Below are 22,077 nucleotides of genomic sequence, written 5' to 3' on the forward strand. Positions count from 1 at the left end.
AGCCTTGCCAGTCTAAACATTCGAGCACAAGATTTGAAAGAGACCTTGCGCATGGAAAGCTGCATCTCAGACAGCGCTCAAATACTGAGTTCGCTTTCAAGTTTTGCACTTGAACAGACAAACTCACACAAAAATTATTATCTCGGCGAGTATCCTATCAAACATAATAGGTTATGTCTTAAGTGAACATAAACAGTCGAAAAAGACCACACAATGTGTATCAGTGAATTGAATCACACATTATGTTGTGACAGAAGCCTAACATTCCTGCTGTCTGGGTTTTTAATGTTTATCAAACAACAAATGATAAAGAAATCACTCACTGGTCTTGACTGAATAGCTTTTGTAACTTTAATAATGATAAATTTTTGTTTAATTTATACAGTGAAGATTATTTGTATCTTTGCTCAGTTGTACCCAGGTGAAAAAAAAGTGCACTTCTATAATGTACTTAAAGTGCTCTATTTTCACGCACTAATTTTGTACTTAATATACTAAAAATTATTCTTTAGTACTTCTTAAGATAATCTTAAGAACATCTAAGTGTGCTCAACTGTACTATTTTGAGACACCATGAAATATGAACTAAAATGTGCTTTTAATATACTATGTATTTAAAAATATATTTAGTTATCACTTATAGTACACTATAGGTTCAAATGTACTATAAGTGATATCTAAATACATTTTAAATACAGAGATAGTATATTAAAAGCACATTTAAGTTCATATTTCATGGTGTCTCAAAATAGCACAGTTGAGTACACTTAGATGATCTTAAGATGATCTTAAGAAGTACTCAAGAATAATTTTTAGTATATTAAGTACAAAATTAGTGCATGAAAATAGAGCACTTTAAGTGTATTATAGAAATGTACTTTTTTTCACCTGGGTATATATTTGTTTATTTGTTGTTATTTTCTTTTTTTTTTTCACAGTTTTCCTATTTTCCCTGAGCATAGCACATACCAAACCATACCAAAACCGTGACCCTAAAACCGTGATAAATTGAGCCATGAGTAATTTGATAGTAGTTATACCCCTACTAATTATGTACCATCCCTGTAGGTTCATTCAGAATCAGATGTAGTGTGTAGTGCTTTTATTAACATCAAAATGCATACAGAACTCAAATTCTGCAAACACTGGTCTGAAAAGTAATGTTTCTTTGTTTTGTTTCTTGTGTTTGCAGGTTCATTCCGAGAATCAACCCTGATGGCACCAAATACCCAAGTCAAAGATCAGATGGAATCTCAAAAGGTCCAAAGAAAAGCTTCAGCCTGAACCCATCAAGGTGTTTCTCATCTGAAAGCTTGTCAACTTTGACTGCCGTAATTATTGAAATGTAACACAACACAAACTGACTTTTACTGCATTTTTAAGGCCTGTTTTGCTTTTCAGCATGTGTACTTTTTTGCCATGTTACAGAAGAAAGAAAAGGTTTAAAATGATTAAAAAGAATATTATATGGACAAATGTTCAGTTATTGTGATTTTTTTGGGGGGGAGTGGTAAAAAAATATGGTTTACAGTGCTGTACCACAATTGGATCATTTTATACAGGTTAAAAATTGTTTTGTTTAAATTAAATGACAACACAATAGTAAATGCTGTAAATTAAAAACAAAACTGTACTGGAAAATACTGTAAATTAAATTACAGTACTATACTGTATTACAGTACTATACTGTAAATGAAATACAGTACTGCACTAAAATACTTTAAATTAAATTACGGTACTATATTGTATTACAGTACTATACTGTAACTGAAATACAGTACTGTACAAAATACTGTAATTGAAAAATACAGTAACAATACTGTAAAATATTTTACAGTAAATTACTGGCATCCAGCTGCCAGTAAGTTACTGTAAAATTTACAGCAATCTCTTTACAGTATACCTAAAACTTAATGATAGTGGAATAGGGGGGAAATTGTATGATTTGATTAAATCAATGTACACAGCCAGCCAATGTGCTGTTAAAATTGGAAACACAAGAACCGAATTCTTCCTCCAGGGCTGTGGAGTGAGACAGGGCTGCAGTTTAAGCCCCACCCTCTTTAACATTTATATTAACCAATTGGCCAATATAATAGAAAACGCTCCCATTCAAGGTCTCACTCTACATGACACAGAAATAAAGTGTCTTCTCTATGCAGATGACCTGGCCTGAAAATAACTCCAACATGTAACTTTACTTTGGCTGTGAATGAACTCAAAGAGAAAGCTTAAAGGGCTTTCTATGCCATCAAAAGATCAATTAAAATTGACATCCCAATCCAAATTTGGCTCAAACTTTTCAAATCTATAATTGAACCTATTGTTTTATATGGCAGTGAAGTGGGGTCCTTCTATAAAATTTGATTTCTTAAATTGGGAAAAACATCCGATTGAAATTCTACATTTAAAATTCTGTAAAAGAATACTCAAAGTCTGAAGAAAGACACCAAACAACGGATGCAGGGCAGAATTAGGCCAATACCCTCTACTTCTAAACATCCAAAAAATAGCCATCAGATTCTGGAAACACCTAAAAACAAGCGACCCCAACACATACCATTACAAAGCCCTAAAACACCAAGAGCTGAGTGTAAGTAAGAGTCCCCTGTGCCACCTGGTGCTGAGACTGACTGACCTCACACCCGCAGAGATCGGCCAGCCTCAGGACTCACACACACTCACACACATTCGGCTTACACAAATTATAAACACAGAAAAAGACAAGTACATCACCCATTGGACAAACACCATTAAAAACCAACACAAACTGGAATGTTATTCGAAAATTAATAAAATATTTCCCCAATTTAACACATGTAGCCCAATCCAAAAACTGTGTTACATTCTAGGCAAAGAAGCCAAATGTTCCAACATAGCTGCAAGATTTGTAGCATCCTGCCATCTCCTGAGGGACAACCAGAAATAAACAAACAGCCAGTAAACACACCCCCATGAGACCTACACACATGTATATAATGTACAGTACAGTCCAAAAGTTTGGAACCACGAAGATTTTTAATGTTTTTAAAAGAAGTTTCATCTGCTCACCAAGGCTACATTTATTTAATTAAAAATACAGTAAAAAACAGTAATATTGTGAAATATTATTACAATTTAAAATAACTGTTTTCTATTTGAATATATTTCACAAAGTAATTTATTCCTGTGATGGCAAAGCTGAATTTTCAGCATCATTACTCCAGTCTTCAGTGTCACATGATCCTTCAGAAATCATTCTAATATGCTGATCTGCTGCTCAAGAAACATTTAATGTGTACAATTGTACAAAATATTTGTGTACAATATTTTTTTCAGGATTATTTGATGAATAGAAAGTTCAAAAGAACAGTGTTTATCTGATTTGTAATCTTTTGTAACATTATAAATGTCTTTACTGCCACTTTTGATTGATTTAATGCATCCTTGCTGAATAAAAGTATTCATTTCTTTAATTTCTTTTCAAAAAAATCAAAAATAAAAATTCTTACTGACCCCAAACTTTTGAACGGTAGTGTATAATGCCACAGAAGCTTTGTATTTCAGATAAATGCTGTTCTTTTGAACTTTCTATTCATCAAGGAATCCTGAAAAAAAAAAGTACACAACTGTTTTCAACATTGAAAATAATCATAAATGTTTAAAATCATAAAAAATCATAAACATTAAAAATCTTAGTGGTTCCAAACTTTTGGACTGTACTGTATATAATGTTCAAATTCTAAGTTCAGTTGTTACATGATTTCTGTATTATAATATTTTTTTATTTATTATTATTTTTATTTTTTATCATTTGTTATAATTATATATTTTATTATTTTGTTACTACTGTTATTATTTAGTTTATTATTTTCTGTACATAGACTTCACCCAGATGTTCTGTTGTTCTAAATATTTTTCTATGTTGGTTAAATGCTAGTGAAAGCCTTATTTTTTTTTAACCGATTCTTTGGACCGAACTGTTCAAATGAGCCGATTCGTACGATTGATTCAGTTTTCCAATCACTAGAATGGACTGTACCAAAGAACGATATAAGAATTGACCAAGAAATATGTTATAAATATTCAATTTAAAATGTCGTAGATCTTTTTGCATTAAAAAATATAAAAAGAATATGCAATATGCTCTCATATATAATGGCATTACAAATGCTCGTAGAAATTAAACACTAATGTTGGTTTAGTCTGTGGGATGTCGATAGCAGAGCAGTCGATCGTAAGGTGCGTGTATCGGTACAGAGTGTGTGATCGTGGCGTTTACAGTGGGAGACTTTCAAGAGTGATGGCACTTAGAAGAGCACTACATTTTGTTTTTAAAGTAGGGGACAGGACCAGAACAGCCACCTTTTACAGGGATGTCTTAGGAATGAAGGTAGAAGAGCTGTCTACTGACCTTATTGTAATATTCCAGTTCTGTCTTCTAAATGCACTGAGAACTTTGCCTCCTAATAATGCTGATAAGACTGTTAATGATGTTATTGAGAAATGCAGTTTTGACACGTCGCATATTTTCCATCTATCCATGTTCATTATCAAATTCCAGATTTATAAACAGTAATAAATGACTCTAATCTACAGATTCTGCGTCATGAAGAATTTGAGGAGGGCTGCAAAGCAACCTGCAATGGGTTAGTCATATTTTCATAGTTTTTTTGTTGTTTGATGTTATTGTATTTGACTATCTTAATTAACAACCTGTATAACCTGTATCAAGGGAACTTTCTAAACGGATCTGCTCTTGTGTTTTCAGTCCATATGATGGGAAATGGAGTAAAACCATGGTGGGATTTGGACCAGAAGATGACCACTTTGTGGCAGAGTTGACCTATAATTATGGAGTTGGTGAATATCGCCTTGGCAATGACTTCCTGGTAAATTCCTCATACATTTAATCATTGAAACCACACATACAGTAGGATATAACCATCTGAGACCTTTGAAAATATATAAATAATCTGAAATTATTTATTTATTTATTATGATGTGGTCTAATAAATTTGTTAAGCACCTATATATATATATATATATATATATATATATATATATATATATATATATATACACACACACATATATATATATATATATATATATATATATATATATATATATACACACACACATATATATATATATATATATATATATATATATATATATATATATATATATATATATATATACACACACACACATATATATATATATATATATATATATATATATATACATAAAATATACACACTACCGTTCAAAAGTTTGGGTTTTTAAAAGAAGTTTCGTCTGCTCACCAAGGCTGCATTTATTTAATTAAAAATACAGGAAAAACAGTAATATTGTGAAATATCATTACAATTTAAAATAACTGTTTTCTTTTTGAATCTATTTTATAAAGTAATTTATTCCTGTGATCAAAGCTGAATTTTCAGCATCATTACTCCGGTCTTCAGTGTCACATGATCCTTCTGAAATCATTCTAATATGATGATTTGCTGCTCAAGAAACATTTCTTATTTTTATCAGTGTTGAAAACAGTTGTGTTCTTTTTTTTTTTTCAGGATTTCTTAATGAATAGAAAGTTCAAAAGAACAGCATTTATCTGAAATTCAAAGCTTTTGTAACATTATACACTACCGTTCAAAAGTTTGGGGTCAGTAAGAATTTTTATAATTTTTATTTTTTTTAAAGAAATTAATACTTTTATTCAGCAAGGATGCATTAAATCGATCAAAAGTGACAGTAAAGACATTTATAATGTTACAAAAGATTATATTTCAAATAAACACTGTTCTTTTGAACTTTCTATTTAGCAAAGAATGTTTCTTGAGCAGCAGATCAGCATATTAGAATGATTTCTGAAGGATCATGTGACACTGAAGACTGGAGTAATGATGCTGAAAATTCAGCTTTGCCAACACAGGAATAAATTTCATTTTAAAATATTTTCAAATAGAAAACAGTTATTTTAAATTGTAATAATATTTCACAATATTATTGTTTTTACTGTAATTTTATTTAAATAAATGCAGCTTTGGTGAGCAGACGAAAACATTAAAAATCTTACCGATCCCAAACTTTTGAACGGAAGTGTTAACACTTTTCCAAGGTTAAAGTAATGTGATAAACATAATAACATAAAAAACAAGGACTTTGAAACAAATACGACATAATGAAGTTATGTTGTAAAATCTAAGAATCTTTACTATTTGTAGACCACTAATAAAATGTACATACATTTGTGAAACTGATCATGTGCACAATTCTGTTCTCTTTGGATCATTTTCATCATAATTTTTCAATTTTTTACAATCATTTATATTTAGGTATTAAATCAGAATGAAATAGAGGCATTTTCACTAGAAGTGTCTGACTTTTGGCCAACACTGTATATTTTCTGTTAAGTGGGATCCTGATCTTTCCTCTATCTGTGCTCTTCAATATTAGGGTCTCACTCTCCAGTCTAGTCAGGCAGTGAGTAATGCCAAGAGGTTAAACTGGCCTCTCTCACAAGTTGGAGATTCTCTCTACATGACCGAAGCCCCAGGGGGATACCGCTTCTTCCTTATAGACAAGGAACAGCCAAAATGTGGTGGGTATTTGAATGAATTATAGCTATTATAGCTTGTGTTATAATAGGGATGTGGAAACTTCTGTTATGAAATGTGGAAGCAAATATATGAGGTAACTGTAGTAGTTAAGTGTGCCATTATATACTGACCCCTAACTAATTGTTTCTTTTCTTGGTAATAGATCCTGTCCAGAAAGTCTCCCTGGCAGTGTCTGATCTGCAGCGTTCTATTAATTATTGGTCTGCCCTGCTGGGAATGAAAGTTATTGAGAAAAATGAGGACAAAAAGATTGCCTTAATGGGATTCTCAGATAATCAGGTTTGGCTGAAAATAATCCATTTATTATATTTTTGGCAATAATTAAATTATGAGGACATGCCACTCACCAAGACCTTATGAATTCATGCCTTAAGTTTGGTTATCCTCTTTTTATAAAACTTCTCTCAGGCCCTTATGGCAGGAAATTAGTTTATACGAATACATATACACACTATTGTTCAAAAGCAAATTAATTATAGAATTAGTATTTTCATTTAGCAAGGATCAAAAGTGACAGTAAAGACATTATGTGTCATTGATGAATAAGGTTTTAATAAAAGTTAAAAAAAAAACATAATGGAGATATAATTAAGTTTTATTAAGTGTTAACAATGAGATTATATGGTTTTTATAATCAATTATCACTGCTTTTGTCATGTTTTACAAGATAAAATTTGTCACCAAAAAAGTCAGTATTGGTTATACCAAATGACGATATTTTCAAACAATGCTAATTGATATCTAGCTAGCAAAAGGACAATCAAACATTTTATATTTATTACAAGTTTTTAAAATATTACAACATTCTCCATGTTTTATAGCAGTTGTACTGAATGACCTGAAGTTTCGGGACATGCGTATGAACAAGTGAAAACATAAATTTTTCAAATAGTTAAAGAGAGTTAGTTACTTTGCTTCATGATCATGTGGTCCTTTGCAGGTGTCTGAATGATGTCACATGATATTGACCACATGACTTGATCCAAAATGGTCGCTATATAAATAACCAATATAAATTGGTTACTTCGAATGACATCAATGAAATTCATTTTCTCTATACCAAAGCAACAACTTCTACACATAATTTTAATACCATTTTGCCCTATGTTGATGTTTATAAAATCATGCCAGAATAAAAAATATATACATTTATTACATTTTAAGATATTTTAATCACAAATTAAATGGCTGTATTGGCCTTTGGACGGTTAAACCGAATGACCTTTTCTCACACTTTAAAATCTTTAAAATAAAATACTTTAAATAATTAAAACCTTTTGGTTTCAATAAAAGAGATCTAGTTGTACTGCCTTACAAACTTTGGATGTCATATCTTTGTTTTTTATTATTATTAAGGCCTTTGGACAAAAAAAACATTTTTTTTTTTTTTCAAATAAATGTTCTTTTTTTAACTTTTATATTCATCAAAAAAATCATTTATAATAATAAGAAATGTTTTTTGAGACGCAAATCAGCATATTGGAATGATTTCTGAAGGATCGTGTGACACTGAAGACTGGAGTAATGATGCTGAAAATTCAGCTTTGCATCACAGGAATAAATTACATTTTAAAATATATTAAAATAGAAAACAGTTCTTTTAAATTATAATAATATTTCACAGTATTTCTACTTTTACTGTATTTTTGACCAAACAAATGCAGCCCTGGTGAGCAGAAGAGACTTAAAAAACTTTTAAAAAATCTTACTGACCCCAAACTTTGCTTTTGTAGTGTAAGCTGGAGTTACAGGACGTTGGAGGTGCTGTGGAACATGGAACTGCTTTTGGAAGGATCGCGTTCGCTTGCCCTCGGGATCAGGTCAGATAATTGACTCAGAACCAACATCAGATTTTACTTGGTGTAATTTGACTGAAAAGTCTTTGTTTTGCAGTTACCAGACATTGAGGCCCTAATGAAAAAAGAAAAGCACAAAATCCTCACCCCTCTTGTGAGTCTGGACACACCTGGAAAAGCCACAGTGGAAGTCGTCATTCTTGCAGATCCTGTGAGAATTTATTGTGTAATGTTATTGAGACTGAATGTTGAGTATTTGCCAAATGAACACTTGGCTGACTCTGATCTCCACATAATGTAGGATGGTCATGAGATCTGCTTTGTGGGTGATGAGGCATTCAGGCAGCTTTCTGCCATGGACCCTAAGGGAAATGAGTTACTGGATGAGGTAATGAGTCTCTCCATATTAGAGTATAAAATAAATCCTGTGATCCACTTACAAGCCGCATTCATGTGTTTCTGTTTGGTTTCTTTCACAGGCCATGGCTGCAGATAAGAGTGATGAGTGGTTTGCCAAACACAACAAGCAGAAGGCTTCAGCATAAAGACATCTGCGTGAAAAGATCCAGGGTGTGCAGTCAACCAGATTATTGTTATTATACATTTCAAGGGTTTAGTAATGACTATTCAGGTTTCTTTTATGAAAATAATGACTTATTCTAAAATGAAAATCTTACAATCCCCAAAACTGCATTTGGACACACACTTACGGATATGATGAAAAGTATGTATATTTGATTTTGGTTTAAAGAAATTCTCATGATGATGTTATTCTCTTAAAAGTGTAAATATGTTTGATAAATAAAGAGGATAATCAGGAAGTGAAATGTTACAAATATTCAGTGGCTATTCAAATAAACATCTCCTTTGGTGCCACATAAATTAATTGTAATTATTAGATTACGATTACAAATGCATAGAAGCATCAATGGTACATTCCATAGTGCAGAGAAAGAAAGACAAAGCTTTCTGTGTTTCATTCCAGTGACCAGCAGAGATCAGTGTTGTAATGCTTCTACATGATAAAGAGTCTTTAATAAAAGACACAAGACGCGTCACTCGTATTGTTTTGAGTGGGAGAAAGTGCAGCACACAATATGGCGGAATAAGTCCCGCCTTCTAAATAAGAGCCAATCGCCGATTAGTAAAGTCATCGCGTCACTGCAGCTGCCGTTAGAAGCTCCGGTTTCTATAGAAACAGTCAGACGCGCGCCTCTGAAATGAGACACGAGACGCGCATTTAGGACTGCGCACGCGCACTAGCTTGATCCAGCCTGAAAAATATTTTTTTTTTGTCATGATTCGAGCGTTTGGAAACAAAATCTATGATACAGTTGTTGTCAGATTTCATTGGTGATTTCAAATATGAAATTTAATCGAAAGCTTGACGAACTGCTTTGGAGAATTTGATATTTTCCCATTCAAAGAGATAGGCGCTGCACTTGAATGCCTGAGAGGAGTTTCAAAGATGGCCACCGAGTGAAATGACTTGTCTGAAAGGGACTTTGGTTTAATTAATTGAAAATATCAACACTTCCTAGTTACGTTAATTAAAAAATAAATAAATAAACAAGCAGTGTTGTCATAATTATAGCAGAGATACCAGAGAAAACATTGTAGCCAAACTGAGGGGCCTTCTAGTCAAAAATGTTAGGTGTGTTCGACTTGAAGCGGCGCTGCGCAGATCTATCGGTGTATGGCCTCAAAGTACCGTGAGAGCGATTGGAAAGCATACGGAGGTGTCTGCTCTCTAATTGCTCTCGTGGTATTTTAATTTTTTAATGTCATACACCACTTTAAGTCGAACACACCTGTAGGGTAGGTGACAAAGCCACTGGAAGGCAAGTCTGCAACCTTTAGCCAAAAAAGCGTAACAGCTAATGCTAACACTCCGCCTCTAGCGGTACGCAGTGAAGGAGACCAGAGGCTGTTTTCTGAATGGATGTCAATGGATGAGGGGCTTCACTATGCTGATTAAACAGCTTTTGTGGGGAAATAGCTAATCATTTAATTAATTGACAGCCTGTTTGCTAATCTTCAGCATGTTTTACACTAAACAATACTTTCGTTGGGAACTATATGTAGATTTTAGCTTGATAAAAATTTATTTTTTTAAGAGAAGGCAGTCTAGGGAATGTTACGACTGATGTCACTGCCATTACATGATAGGCTGAGAGGTGCCGCACGTGATTAAGTTAGCCGTTACGCTTTCTCCAATGGTAATACATCTCCCTATAATATGCAATCTCTGGTAGGTGAACTGTGGTCAGGTCAGGTGACAACTTCAGAGATAAAGTTGACAGTCAGCTGACTGTCCAAATCATAAAATTGAAGATTTGCATACAATCATTTATAATAGTAAAAGTAAGACAGGCATTGCAGGATTGCGTCCTATAAAAATGGTAAGACTTACTAAACGTTTGTGGTTCTTTAGTTAAAATAAAACATTTTTTTTTTTTTTTTAATTCTGTGCGCTCCCCATGGGCTTTTATTATGAAAAACTCACCTAACATGTAAAATGTTAACATTTCTGCCTTCACACTTTAAACAAGTATTACAAGTGGAATTACTTGAATCCTAAATTAAAATGAAATCTGTTTTATCAGCGGTAAAACGTGTGTATTTGTAGTTATGTGTTTTAAGAGGCATGTAAACATGATTAGGGTGTCAGAGTGTTGTCAGAGGGCTGTCATGTTCCTGTTGCTAGCTGAGTTAGCCTAGCATGAGACGGAGGGGCGGTGTACACGTAAAGATCCATAGGTCTGCTTTACAAACCATTTCAGGTGGGTAACCCGACTTAAAAATGCAAATTACAGTGAATACCTTTAATTAGCTAGTTAAACCATTCTTGGTTTGGGTGTGTGCAATATTGTTTTGTGCGGTATTGCAAGATCCGCCCAAAAGCTGTTTGCAGTGCCAGAGTGGCACAACCCTGAGACTGACAATCAAATTATTAGATTGTGTTGAGAATACAACTCGATATAATATTAATGTTATATTGTTTATTGCATAAAGCTCTCAGTTTGGCTCTGTGAAATGGTGATTAATGCAACACATTCTGGTTCTGTGTCAGTATTCACTTGTAGGTTTGTAACTTGTGGTATTTTGAATACATAATATTTCAGAAGACACTGAATATATATATATATATAATATGAGTCATTCCACGAAACCAGTACGATTTGGACTTGCACATTTTTAGATTTTTTACCAAAATGTATTACTTTTCTGAACACCCCACAACATTAATGACATATTTAACTTCCAGAAAAACATATTTTCCCATCTCAGGCATCAAATCCCTATTATTATTAGTCATTATTTTAAGTTATGGACACTATGGGAGCTCTCTGAATATTATTATAAAATGTATTTGTGATAAAATCAACATTTTCCTATTAATCAGATGTCCCTCACACTAATTCAGTAATTGCAAATATAAAAGTTACATAAAATCTCACACTTTTGCTATACTAAAGCCTGAAATGGGCACTTTTTGTGACAGCAACCTCATAATTTATCAAACTTCAGAACTTCAGAATTTGAACTAAAATTAGTATTCTTATGATCTAAATCTAGTAAATAAATGGAGCGAACATGGCATGCATGATATTAAGAAATCATGAATAATGTTGAAATAACAAAGATAATTTTCACAAGTATAGTTTTCTATCTTTAATTGATGTAATGGGGTTGAGTTGTTAAGCTTGACAAACTCAATTTCACAACATAGTTTAGTTATAATTATTAAAGAAGGTGGTAACTTGCCTGTGTCTGCTCAAAATGTTGTTCAGAAGACATCTATGATGTCACTTCCTATTAATGATGTCACATAAGTAGTTCATTATTTTTATAGGGGGAGATGGTTTGTGTAACGGGACTGAGGGTTTACTGAGGTATGGAACTAAATGATGTGATTTTAATGAATAATCATGAATTTACTTACAAAAAAAAACATTACCAGCAACAAAAAAAAAACACAGATGAAATGGACTTTTTTTCTCATTTTATTATTCATATCCCAAGTACACTTTCATAGAAGGCTTTGAGGGACACGACAAAATAGGTGGTGTCATCTGAAAAAAATAAATAATTTCTAATATGAAGATAAAATGTATGTCATGTTTTTAAACATTGTTAAAGGAGACATTTCAATTAATACAAAAAGCTTTTAAAAATATATTTTGGTGACCCAATGGATAAAATACACTGAAAAAGGTCAGAGGGACTCAAATCGTACCGGTTTCATGGAATGACTCATGTACTTATTTGGTTTCTTAAAATGTTAATCCTTAAACTTTCATCCTTTCCCCCCTGTTCAGGTTAATGTATTAACTAATAACTACCATGTTTTGTTGATAATTCTAGAGGAATTAACATCAGTGACTGTTTGACAGGTGGTCTGGAGTCAACGTGCCATGATTGTCGGCTAAATGTGAAGAAACATCTGCAGCACAATGTCTGCTCTGCTGATTGCCATATCAGTATTTCTCATCCTGGCAGTTGTATTAATTTCACTCTTTAGGTAAGAATCCAGCATGCAAGAATGAATACGTCAACTTACAGAGGTAAAATGAGATGCAATGTCTACATTAAAATCCAATGAAATGCTCTCCTCTTCATGTTTTATTAGATGGTTTGCCTGCAGTTTGGCTGTCCGTTTTTTCTACAATGTCCTGAACGCTGAGCTCAAGATCAAATCTGTGGGTCTGTTCTCGGTGCGAGGAATCAGTGTTCAGTTTCAGCCTCAACACACTCTGGTGGGTTTGGTTTCTGCATCAATAAAACATTGCATTACTCCTAATAACAGCCCTATTGCAGCCCTATCCTATTAAACCTTTAAAGCTTGACATGAAATATATGTCAGATTTTTTTTTTTTCTTCAATAGAAGAGTTTATTGAACAAAAAAAAAAAAAAAAAAATGTTGAGTATCATGGTTGAGTTTGATACATCAGGCTTTTATGGCTCTTATTTATAAGCAAAAACATGCAAATTGGTGCAGTTGCTGATATTTATATGGCTAAAAAGTTGAAATTCTGATAACTGTAATGTAAATGAATAAGATTTTTAACCCTTAAATGCATGACTGTTTCGCCAATCATTCTTACATATTTGGGTCTTTATCGACCCGGATCTATATCAGAAGGATCTCTACCTGTCGCGATAATATAAAACTCCTCTGATATTAGAGTAACAATTACAGAAGAATAAAATAAAGCATATTTTGTTACCTTTTGGAGCTTGAAAGGGCTCCGTTTGAGCAGATGTTTTATGCCATCATCACTGTCCTCGTCAGAGCTCATTTGCCAGTAAATTCAGCAAATAATGGGCTAGTTTTATGTTTGAGTTCACAAATATGAGCCCATTCGTGATCTCAAACGTATTCTCAAAACTATATAATCTTCAAAATCAATATTCGATCGCTAACAGCTTCACCAGATCCATCCAGTAACAGTTACAGTCATATTTGATTGCGTTCAGTACTTGCTCTGCAGTAAATCGCTGAGCCATTTCATGTTTCTCTTATTATTTCGGTTTCTGTCTGAATGAGTCGTCACTTCAGCATTGTGTATCAGACATTGCCACCTTGTGGAATAAAGGTGAACTGCACTTATTCCTTCATCTAAGATTTAATTATTGTTGTGCAGAAAAAATATACGTACACTCATACACACCTCGGGTCGTTAGCGACCCTATACAATTTTTACAAAAAATGAATACAAAAATAGGCATTCTTTTATAATTTTATGATTTTTTTTTTCTTGTTATATTCTTTATAATGAATTGATTGAGGAATACCAAGAAGGTTGATGTCTAACTTTAAAAAATGAACGAGGAGGGTAGTGAATGACGTCCCGGGTCACTAAAGACCCGAGGTATGCATTTAAAGGATAAAACAGCATAACAGACTACTTGCATAAAATGCATATAATTATCAGTTTGTCACTCTGTATCTCCCAATATGTTTTCATAAGATTAAATAAATAAAATAAAAATGTTTTATGATCTAAGCTGTTTTAAAATATATAATGCAATACAATGTCTGAGAGATGTACAAATAAACATTCCTCAAGTCTCACATTTTAACATATTTTTAAAAATCGAAGGTGTGCCAATCCACTAAATTTTCATCTTGAAATATTAATAACAATATATTATTATTACGTTATTCGATATAGATGTTATTCTTACGTTTACTGCATAAAAAACAGTAAATATTTCACAGCAAAAAGACCACAACCTGAAGGGGACGTATTTACAATTATACTTGCTGAAAAAAGTATAAACTATCAATCATGTGATAGAAAGCATGGAGTAGATTGATCATTCATTTTGATCATGCCTTAAAAATTTTCATATCAAATAAGATACATTAGGACTTATAGGGTTAAGAGCTGCAACTACTTTTGATGTTTTATATGTTTTCTAGAGCTATAAAGCATTTTTCTCTTTTGTGTTTTGCAGGAAATTGACAGGATATGGATTTCTTGTAAAATAGTAAACCCGGACTTGCCGTAAGTATAGTAAAGGAATGCAGTTAGAATTCATATGGTCTGTTGATGATCGTATTTCATTGTGTTGTATTTACTAGGAGGTTCTTGGCGTTGTGTGTGGGTGAGGCCCGGGTCCGCTTTGACCTGCAGGAGCCCTTTAGGCCCCGCGCTCCCAAAAGCAATGAAGAGAATACTAAAAAACCTGCTCTCAGTCCCTCTACTCTGCATTTTTTCTCTCAGGTGATCAACATTTAGAACTTGAGTTCCATTTAGAGTTTTGGAGTGTTCCAGGTTCAATAAGAGTTAAGCTTAATGCATACCAAACGTGCTGATGATTACCACAGAAGATAATTTCATATTGTTCTGCGGGAAAAAAAAATTATAGTATGTCAACACAAGATTTAAACATTACTAAGTCTACTGGTCTGTGCACAGTTATTTCCAAACATTTATCTCCTCTCATTTGAAAGAGTTCATGTAATTTCTTTTACAAAGAATGCCTTTCTCTATGGACTTCCATTGAAAGTGTGTTATTGTAAATGTATACAATTCATTTAAAGTTTTCAGTTGTCTCTGTTTTGTAGCTGCTGTCATTCCACATCGACTCCATAAATGTGATGGTGTTGAATCTGGCCCTGCCTGAGTCACTCTGGCACATGACATCCTCTGCCATCGCTTTGCTGCTGGATCATCAAAGTAAAAGGTGATTAACTTCCGGAAAAGGAGAACTTCTGCTCTTTATAAAGACCTTTGCATGGTGTTGTGTGACTAATAGCTGTGTGCATTGTGGGTAGAGCTCAGAGCTGGCAGCTAGATGGGATGCACTGATATAAGCTGGTATTTTCATACTGTGGGCGTGGTTGATATAAATGAATAAAAAATTGCCATGAATAAAGAAAAAATGGCCTACATTAAAACTATTTTGTCTAAATAAATTAAAAGTAAAACTCTAAAAGTAAAAGAAACTAAAATCAGCTGCAAGTTAATTTTGGCATCACAAATATTATAATGTACAGTATGAAAAATTTTATATTTAAGTGTTATTAAATCATTAGTGGTTTAAGTGAACTTTAAGTGAGCATTAGATGAGGGAAACAGAACACTACTATTCAAAGTTTGCGGTTGGTAAGATTTTAATGTTTTGGAAAGAAGTCTCTCTCTAGAAATATTTTGTAACAATGTCTTAAGTGTCACTTTTGATCAATTTAATGTGTCCTTGCTGAATAAAACTATTAATTTCTTTAAAAAAAAAAAAAAAATAAATTTACTAACCCCAAACCTTTGAATGGTAGTGTAATCTAAATTTAAAAAATAGGGGAAGTTAACATGTACAATTAAATATCCAATATCTATCGATATTGATATTTTTCTTTTTATTCAATATTGTCCAATAACCGACCAGTATACTGTGCATCCCTATTCAATTTCCCACAAGGATCAAGCCACAAACTTGCACCATTTTGCCCCTGAGCAAGCATTTAAAGAAACATTTTTACCCAATGCCCACTAAAATGACAACTTTTTGATATGTTGTTAGGTTGGCCTGGGATTTCTCAGTGGGACAACTTAGCAGTAAAGTTCTGAAGAGCAGCAGACTGGTACGTACACCATACATACTGTACATGTGTTAAGGTTTTACTTCACTATGTTGTGTACAAAACATAAATAATTGGGTTACAAGGTGATAACGGAGTGCTTGCCCTCTCATTAGCAGGACACTTGTCTGGCTGAGGTGTCCCTGAGTCTGGCCCTGAATGGTGACGTGAGTCTGCCTGATCTCAGGCCAGGCCATCTGGGACTGTGTGTCAGAACTCTGCTGGCTGAACTTCACGAGGGTCTGTTTCTCAGCCAGTTACCCAAACTTCCAGGATCTGCACCACTTCATGGCACCAGTCAAACTGCAGGTTTGACCAAATCAGGTTTTAAATTTTAGATATATTAAATTAGGGTCGCACAATTAATCATTATACAACCAAAATTGTGATATTGCTTAGTGTTTCACAGTACTTTGTTTATTTACACGCAAGCATTTTATATTCCAGTATTTTCAGTGTGTCAGAGCAGCTCGATTCACAGTAAATTCTACTCCATATAAACTCCATCTCTGCAGCTGCTCTGAGTTTGGGACACTTATAACATGCTTTTGGGAAAGCAACATGCTCCAAACTTGTAATGAGAAAAATGGCTTATGAACCGGCTGTTGTCTACAAAAGAGAAGTTTTATGGGCTCCCTGCAGTTTTCCAAAATAAATCCTTGGTTATAACATTTGAAAATGAAGAAATGAAGACAGCTATATATAGTAGTATTGTAATTTTATAGATGTTCTACAAAATAAAATTGTTTATTTTTACTGGTGAAAATCTTGGACGGCCGAAACGTCATGTTTTTTAAGTAATAAAGTTTGAGCTCTTAAAGGGATAGTTCTCCCAAAAATGAAAATTCTGTCATCATTTTCTCACCCTCAAATTGTTCAAAATCTTTATAATTTTCTTTGTTCTGTTGAACACAAAGGAAGATATTTTGAAGAATGTGTTAAACTGAACAGTTTTGGGGCACCATTGACTTCCATAGTAGTTTTTTTCCTACTATGGAAGTCAATGGCGCCCCAAAGTGGTCTGGTTACAAACATTCTTCAAAATATCTTCCTTTGTGTTCAAAAGAACAAAGAAAATTTTACAGATTTTGAACAATTTGAGGGTGAGAAAATGATGATAGAATTTTCATTTTTGGGAGAACTATCCCTTTCAATTGTGCAGCCCTACTGTAAATCAGTGTTATTTTAGTATCATTGATATACTATGATAGTTTTTATTAATATTTTTACTATTATCCTTTTATAAAGTTTTTATTTTTATATTTTCCATTTTCAGTTTTAGTTAAAGTTTTGGTTATTTTGTTCAAAATTTGCTGTGTTTTGGTCATTATTACTATTATTATTATTAAATATGTTGATATAAAGCTATAATATATATGTTAATATTATGTAGTATAATTTTTATTTCAATTTGTTATTTTAGTGCTTCATGTTAAACTAAAGAAAAATAAGAAATGTAGCTGAATATCTTTTATTTCAGTTCAAGGTTGTTGTTTTTTAATGGTTTTAATTTTAGGGTGCTTTCACACTGGCAGTTTAGTTTGAAACGGGGTGCGGTTTGTATGAAAAACTGGTAATGTGAAAGCTGTCATGCTGACCTGGGAGTGCAACTGGGTACCAAACCCGAGACTACCTATAGAAGGTGGTCTGAGTTTGGTTGCACTGGAACTGCGGTATGATATGCATGAATGTGAAAGCAACTCGGACTCGGGTGCGCACTTGTTCAGGAAGTAAAGTAACCTGCGCATGTGTTTTAGCCAATGACAACGTCATTAGTTATTAGTTAAACAAAACAAAACACCTCTGTAATGTGATTATTTTACCTTGGATACGAGCAAGAGTGAGTGTACAGTGTCATCGTGCAGAGTGAGTGCAAATGAATGGCTCGCAATCCACTGTCTCCTCAAAAGAGTCCATTTGCACAGTAGTACATATAGTAAATGCATATCTTGTTCACTTTGCTGCACGTAATAGTACCAAATTAATAAAAAAACACTATATTCACCCACGTTCTGTTCTCTATCATGCGCTGTGCATGTATTTGATGATGCAAGATGAACGTAAATGCACCAAGGTTGAGTGTGAAACCAGACCAAAGCTGCGGAGGCACCGAGAACAATCACACTCGGACTCGGACCGCAGCAAACGTACCCAGTGTGAAAACCTACTTAGTTAACTAATGACCCTGCTGTAAATTCAACTCTGTTGAAGATTTTTAATGTTTGTGTCTCTTGAAGGTGATACAGAGGACTCTTACATTCAAACAGAAGCAATTGAGGGGCTTCACAAACTGGTTCCACAGAAGGTCAATGTGGATTTTGAAAACACTAATATCACACTCTCCATGCACAGTCAGAAGAGGTGAGCTGTGCTGTTAGTCATTGTGATTAACCTTAAATGTTGTTTTTGTGCTCTAACAAACTATGTTTGATTCTCAGACACTTGAACTGGACTTTGAAGTCTTTGAAGGTGGGTTATGATCGTGATGATGAACAGCTTCCTCTGAAGAGTTTCACCCCTGAGCTCAGTTTCCCACAGAGCCGCCTGGAGCTTCTGCTGGAGGGTGGGTGAAGTACACAAGAACACACTCTTTAGCACTATTACTATTAATTATACTTAAGGTTAGGGATCTGAACACAACCTTAACCATAAACATTGTGGGGACTGGGTATTTTTCAGATGGCCTTCTGCTGTCACAAAGTAGACAGAGGATTATATGTCTAAACAATCTCAGAACCATACTGCAGGTGAGTTCTGTTGTCACTTTCAATATGAATTCTTTATCAAAATCAAAGCACTCGTCTTTTTTTTTGATACATGCATCTTTCATTATTGTTTCTGTCTCCTTGCTTAAGGTGACATCTGTTGACATCTCTAGCACGATCACCATCAACACTTGTATCATCCACTACCGTCATCAAGAGTTCTCCCATTGGCTGGACATGTTGTCATGGGACCAGCTTTCGCACAAAAAAACGACTCGTAAAAAAAGGTATTAATCGTCCGCTTGCTTTCTGAGCGTCACAGATTTGGCTGTGATGGAGGTCTTGTTTATTGTTCTCACATAAGTGTCCTTTTGTCTCCCAGGCGTTTCCCTCAGCTGGATGCTCCCGTGTTGATAAGCTCCTCCGTGTCCAATGTCAATGTGTCCGTGCAGTTAGGAGATACACCACCCTTTGCCTTGGGCTTCATCTCAGCCAATTCTGGTAAATAGCAAAGTGTGGCTATTGAATGCTGTTAAGCACAATGGACAGTTGACTGGCTCACCTTTCTTCTTCGAACTGAAAAAGTCAACAACAGCAGGTTTTTGTTCTGTCAGACATTAGACATAAATTCACTCTGAAAAAAATTATATAGCTTAGCTGCATCCAAGATGTTATGTTCTGAAAATCTATACATAAAAAATATTCTTTTGTGACACTGATCTGCCCAGTAGTATCACATTGTGGCATTGTAAAATCCTATTAATTTCATCAATTAGTTACTTTTTAAGCCAATAATATAATTAGTACCTTATATTATTACAAATACATAATTTATAATGTAATATTAATATTATTAAGAACAAATAATTAAGATGTTCTTGCTTAAAATGTTATTAATATGAATGTAATATTTTATAATTACACAATTCAATTATTATATAATTAATAGAATATGATAAATGATAATGAAGACACTATATTAATGATAGTTAAAAGGTTAAGAGCATCCGATCAGTGTCAAATATGGAACACAAAAGGTCATGTGAACAACCTCACAAAAAAATCAGATTTGAGCAGAAAATCTGAATTTGCCACTTTGGCTTATGATGTGAATGTTCTGTAGACAGTGTTATTTTAGTATTATTATATACTATTAATTAATATTTTTTTATATTTTCAGTTTTAATTTTAGTTTAAATTTTCAGTATTTTTGTTACATGCTTTTGTCATTTGTATTAATTTTTTAAATATTTTTTATTAAGTTTTCATTTGTTTATTTCCGTATTTTAGTACTTCGTTTGAAACTTGTTTTATTTCAGTTAGATGCCAAGGCAACATTTTACGGAAGAGGATTAGGGCCAAGCAATAATAAAAAAGTAAAACCATCTCGAGATTAAAGTTGTTAAATTTCGAGAAAAAACTCGTTAAATTTCGAGAAAAAAGTTGAAATAAAATGTTGAGAATAAACTCGTTAAATTACGAGAAAAAACTCGTTAAATTTCGAGAAAAAGGTCGAGATAAAATGTTGAGAATAAACTCGTGAAATTACGAGAAAAAAACTCGTTAAATTTCAAGGAAAAAGTCGAGATAAAATGTTGAGAATAAATTTGTTAAATTACGAGAAAAAAACTCATTAAATTTCGAGAAAAAGGTCGAGATAAAATGTTGAGAATAAACTCGTGAAATTACGAGAAAAAAACTCGTTAAATTTCAAGGAAAAAGTCGAGATAAAATGTTGAGAATAAATTTGTTAAATTACGAGAAAAAAACTCATTAAATTTCGAGAAAAAAGTCGAGATAAAATGTTGAGAATAAAGTCATTAAATTACGAGAAAAAAAGTCGTTAAATTTCGAGAAAAAATTTTGAGAATAAAGTCAAGTTACGAGAACAAATTTGTTAAATTATGAGAAAAAAAGTCATTAAATTTCGAGAAAAAAGTCGAGAAAAAATGTTGAGAATAAACTCATTAAATTACGAGAAAAAAAGTCGTTAAATTTCGAGAAAAAAGTCGAGAAAAAATGTTGAGAATAAAGTCAAGTTACGAGAACAAATTTGTTAAATTATGAGAAAAATGTCGTTAAAGTTCGAGAAAAAAGTCAAGATAAAATGTTGAGAATAAACTTGTTAAATTACGAGAAAAAAAGTTGTTAAATTTCGAGAAAAAAGTCGAGATAAAATGTTGAGAATAAACTTGTTAAATTACGAGAAAAAAAGTTGTTAAATTTCGAGAAAAAAGTCGAGATAAAATGTTGAGAATAAAGTCATTAAATTACGAGAAAAAAAGTCGTTAAATTTCGAGAAAAAAGTCGTGATAAAATGTAGAGAATAAACTTGTTAAATTACGAGAAAAAAAGTCGTAAAATTTCGAGAAAGTCGAGATAAAATGTTGAGAATAAAGTCATTAAATTACGAGAAAAAAGTTGTTAAATTACGAGAAGTAAAAATTGCGTAGCAGCAGTTTCCTTTTTTGTTTAAACTCTGGTTATATAAAAAATTGTCTGAACACTTAAACACTCGTTACTTTCTTTTAAGTGTTCAATTGATTGGACCCTCAAAAGTGTCTGTTGTGAGGTGTGACTGACTATGGTGTGCCTCACAGAACTGCAGCACTTGCTGGACTCAGAAGAGGATGGCGTGAAGAGTGTGACTGTGACTGAGAAAGCCTCTCTTTCCCTGGATCATTTCTGGTGGCGTGTGGGCCAGGGCTCCCATATCCAGCAGGCTCCTCACCCACCTGGAAAACATGTCTGGGGGGAAGCCCTTATCCTAGATTGCCTCACACTGCAGGTAAAATCGTCATGTATTTATCTAGTTGTCTTTCATTATGCAGGATGGACTATATTCTGAAATAATGTCCATTTGACTGCACATGATCCC

General features: G+C 33.3%; 2 protein-coding genes and 1 long non-coding RNA gene across 7 annotated transcripts in view; all 3 read left to right on the forward strand.

The window, feature by feature from the left end:
• The window catches only part of LOC125248421, a 4,972-nt gene extending 3,496 nt beyond the window's left edge, over positions 1–1,476 (forward strand). Inside the window, exon 8 of the long non-coding RNA XR_007180296.1 lies at positions 1,193–1,476. This is a non-coding gene — a long non-coding RNA (uncharacterized LOC125248421). The remainder of the gene's footprint in view (positions 1–1,192) is intronic.
• A 2,728-nt stretch (positions 1,477–4,204) lies between these two features.
• Positions 4,205–9,462, forward strand: glod4 (glyoxalase domain containing 4). The gene is made up of 9 exons (XM_048160268.1): positions 4,205–4,372; positions 4,579–4,628; positions 4,751–4,871; positions 6,445–6,589; positions 6,751–6,887; positions 8,342–8,428; positions 8,502–8,615; positions 8,706–8,792; positions 8,884–9,462. Exons 1-9 carry the CDS (start codon positions 4,283–4,285, stop codon positions 8,947–8,949), a joined length of 897 nt encoding a protein of 298 aa, XP_048016225.1. The 5' UTR covers positions 4,205–4,282; the 3' UTR covers positions 8,950–9,462.
• A 1,441-nt stretch (positions 9,463–10,903) lies between these two features.
• LOC125248385 (protein KIAA0100-like) overlaps positions 10,904–22,077 on the forward strand; it is a 32,433-nt gene continuing 21,259 nt past the window's right edge. For 2 of the 5 annotated variants that reach the window (XM_048160219.1, XM_048160221.1), the window contains exons 1-14: positions 10,905–11,187; positions 12,802–12,929; positions 13,038–13,164; positions 14,871–14,920; positions 14,998–15,139; positions 15,484–15,602; positions 16,437–16,497; positions 16,611–16,818; positions 18,732–18,855; positions 18,933–19,057; positions 19,174–19,241; positions 19,350–19,486; positions 19,582–19,700; positions 21,800–21,987. In XM_048160219.1, coding sequence (XP_048016176.1) covers positions 12,862–12,929; positions 13,038–13,164; positions 14,871–14,920; positions 14,998–15,139; positions 15,484–15,602; positions 16,437–16,497; positions 16,611–16,818; positions 18,732–18,855; positions 18,933–19,057; positions 19,174–19,241; positions 19,350–19,486; positions 19,582–19,700; positions 21,800–21,987 — 1,536 coding nt within the window. In that variant the 5' untranslated portion in view covers positions 10,905–11,187; positions 12,802–12,861. Of the gene's footprint in view, positions 11,188–12,801; positions 12,930–13,037; positions 13,165–14,870; positions 14,921–14,997; positions 15,140–15,483; positions 15,603–16,436; positions 16,498–16,610; positions 16,819–18,731; positions 18,856–18,932; positions 19,058–19,173; positions 19,242–19,349; positions 19,487–19,581; positions 19,701–21,799; positions 21,988–22,077 lie in introns of all 5 variants that reach the window. The other 3 variants (XM_048160220.1, XM_048160222.1, XM_048160223.1) reach the window with 3 other exon arrangements.

The sequence above is a fragment of the Megalobrama amblycephala genome, linkage group LG16, assembly GCF_018812025.1.
Source record: "Megalobrama amblycephala isolate DHTTF-2021 linkage group LG16, ASM1881202v1, whole genome shotgun sequence".
Lineage (NCBI taxonomy): Eukaryota > Metazoa > Chordata > Actinopteri > Cypriniformes > Xenocyprididae > Megalobrama > Megalobrama amblycephala.

Coding starts and splice junctions, on each gene's coding strand:
- glod4 (XM_048160268.1), top strand. CDS start 4,283: ATGGCACTTAGAAGAGCACTACATTTTGTTTTTAAAGTAGGGGACAGG. Junction 4,872..6,444: donor GCCTTGGCAATGACTTCCTG/GTAAATTCCTCA, acceptor CTTCAATATTAG/GGTCTCACTCTCCAGTCTAG. Junction 8,429..8,501: donor TCGCTTGCCCTCGGGATCAG/GTCAGATAATTG, acceptor TTTGTTTTGCAG/TTACCAGACATTGAGGCCCT.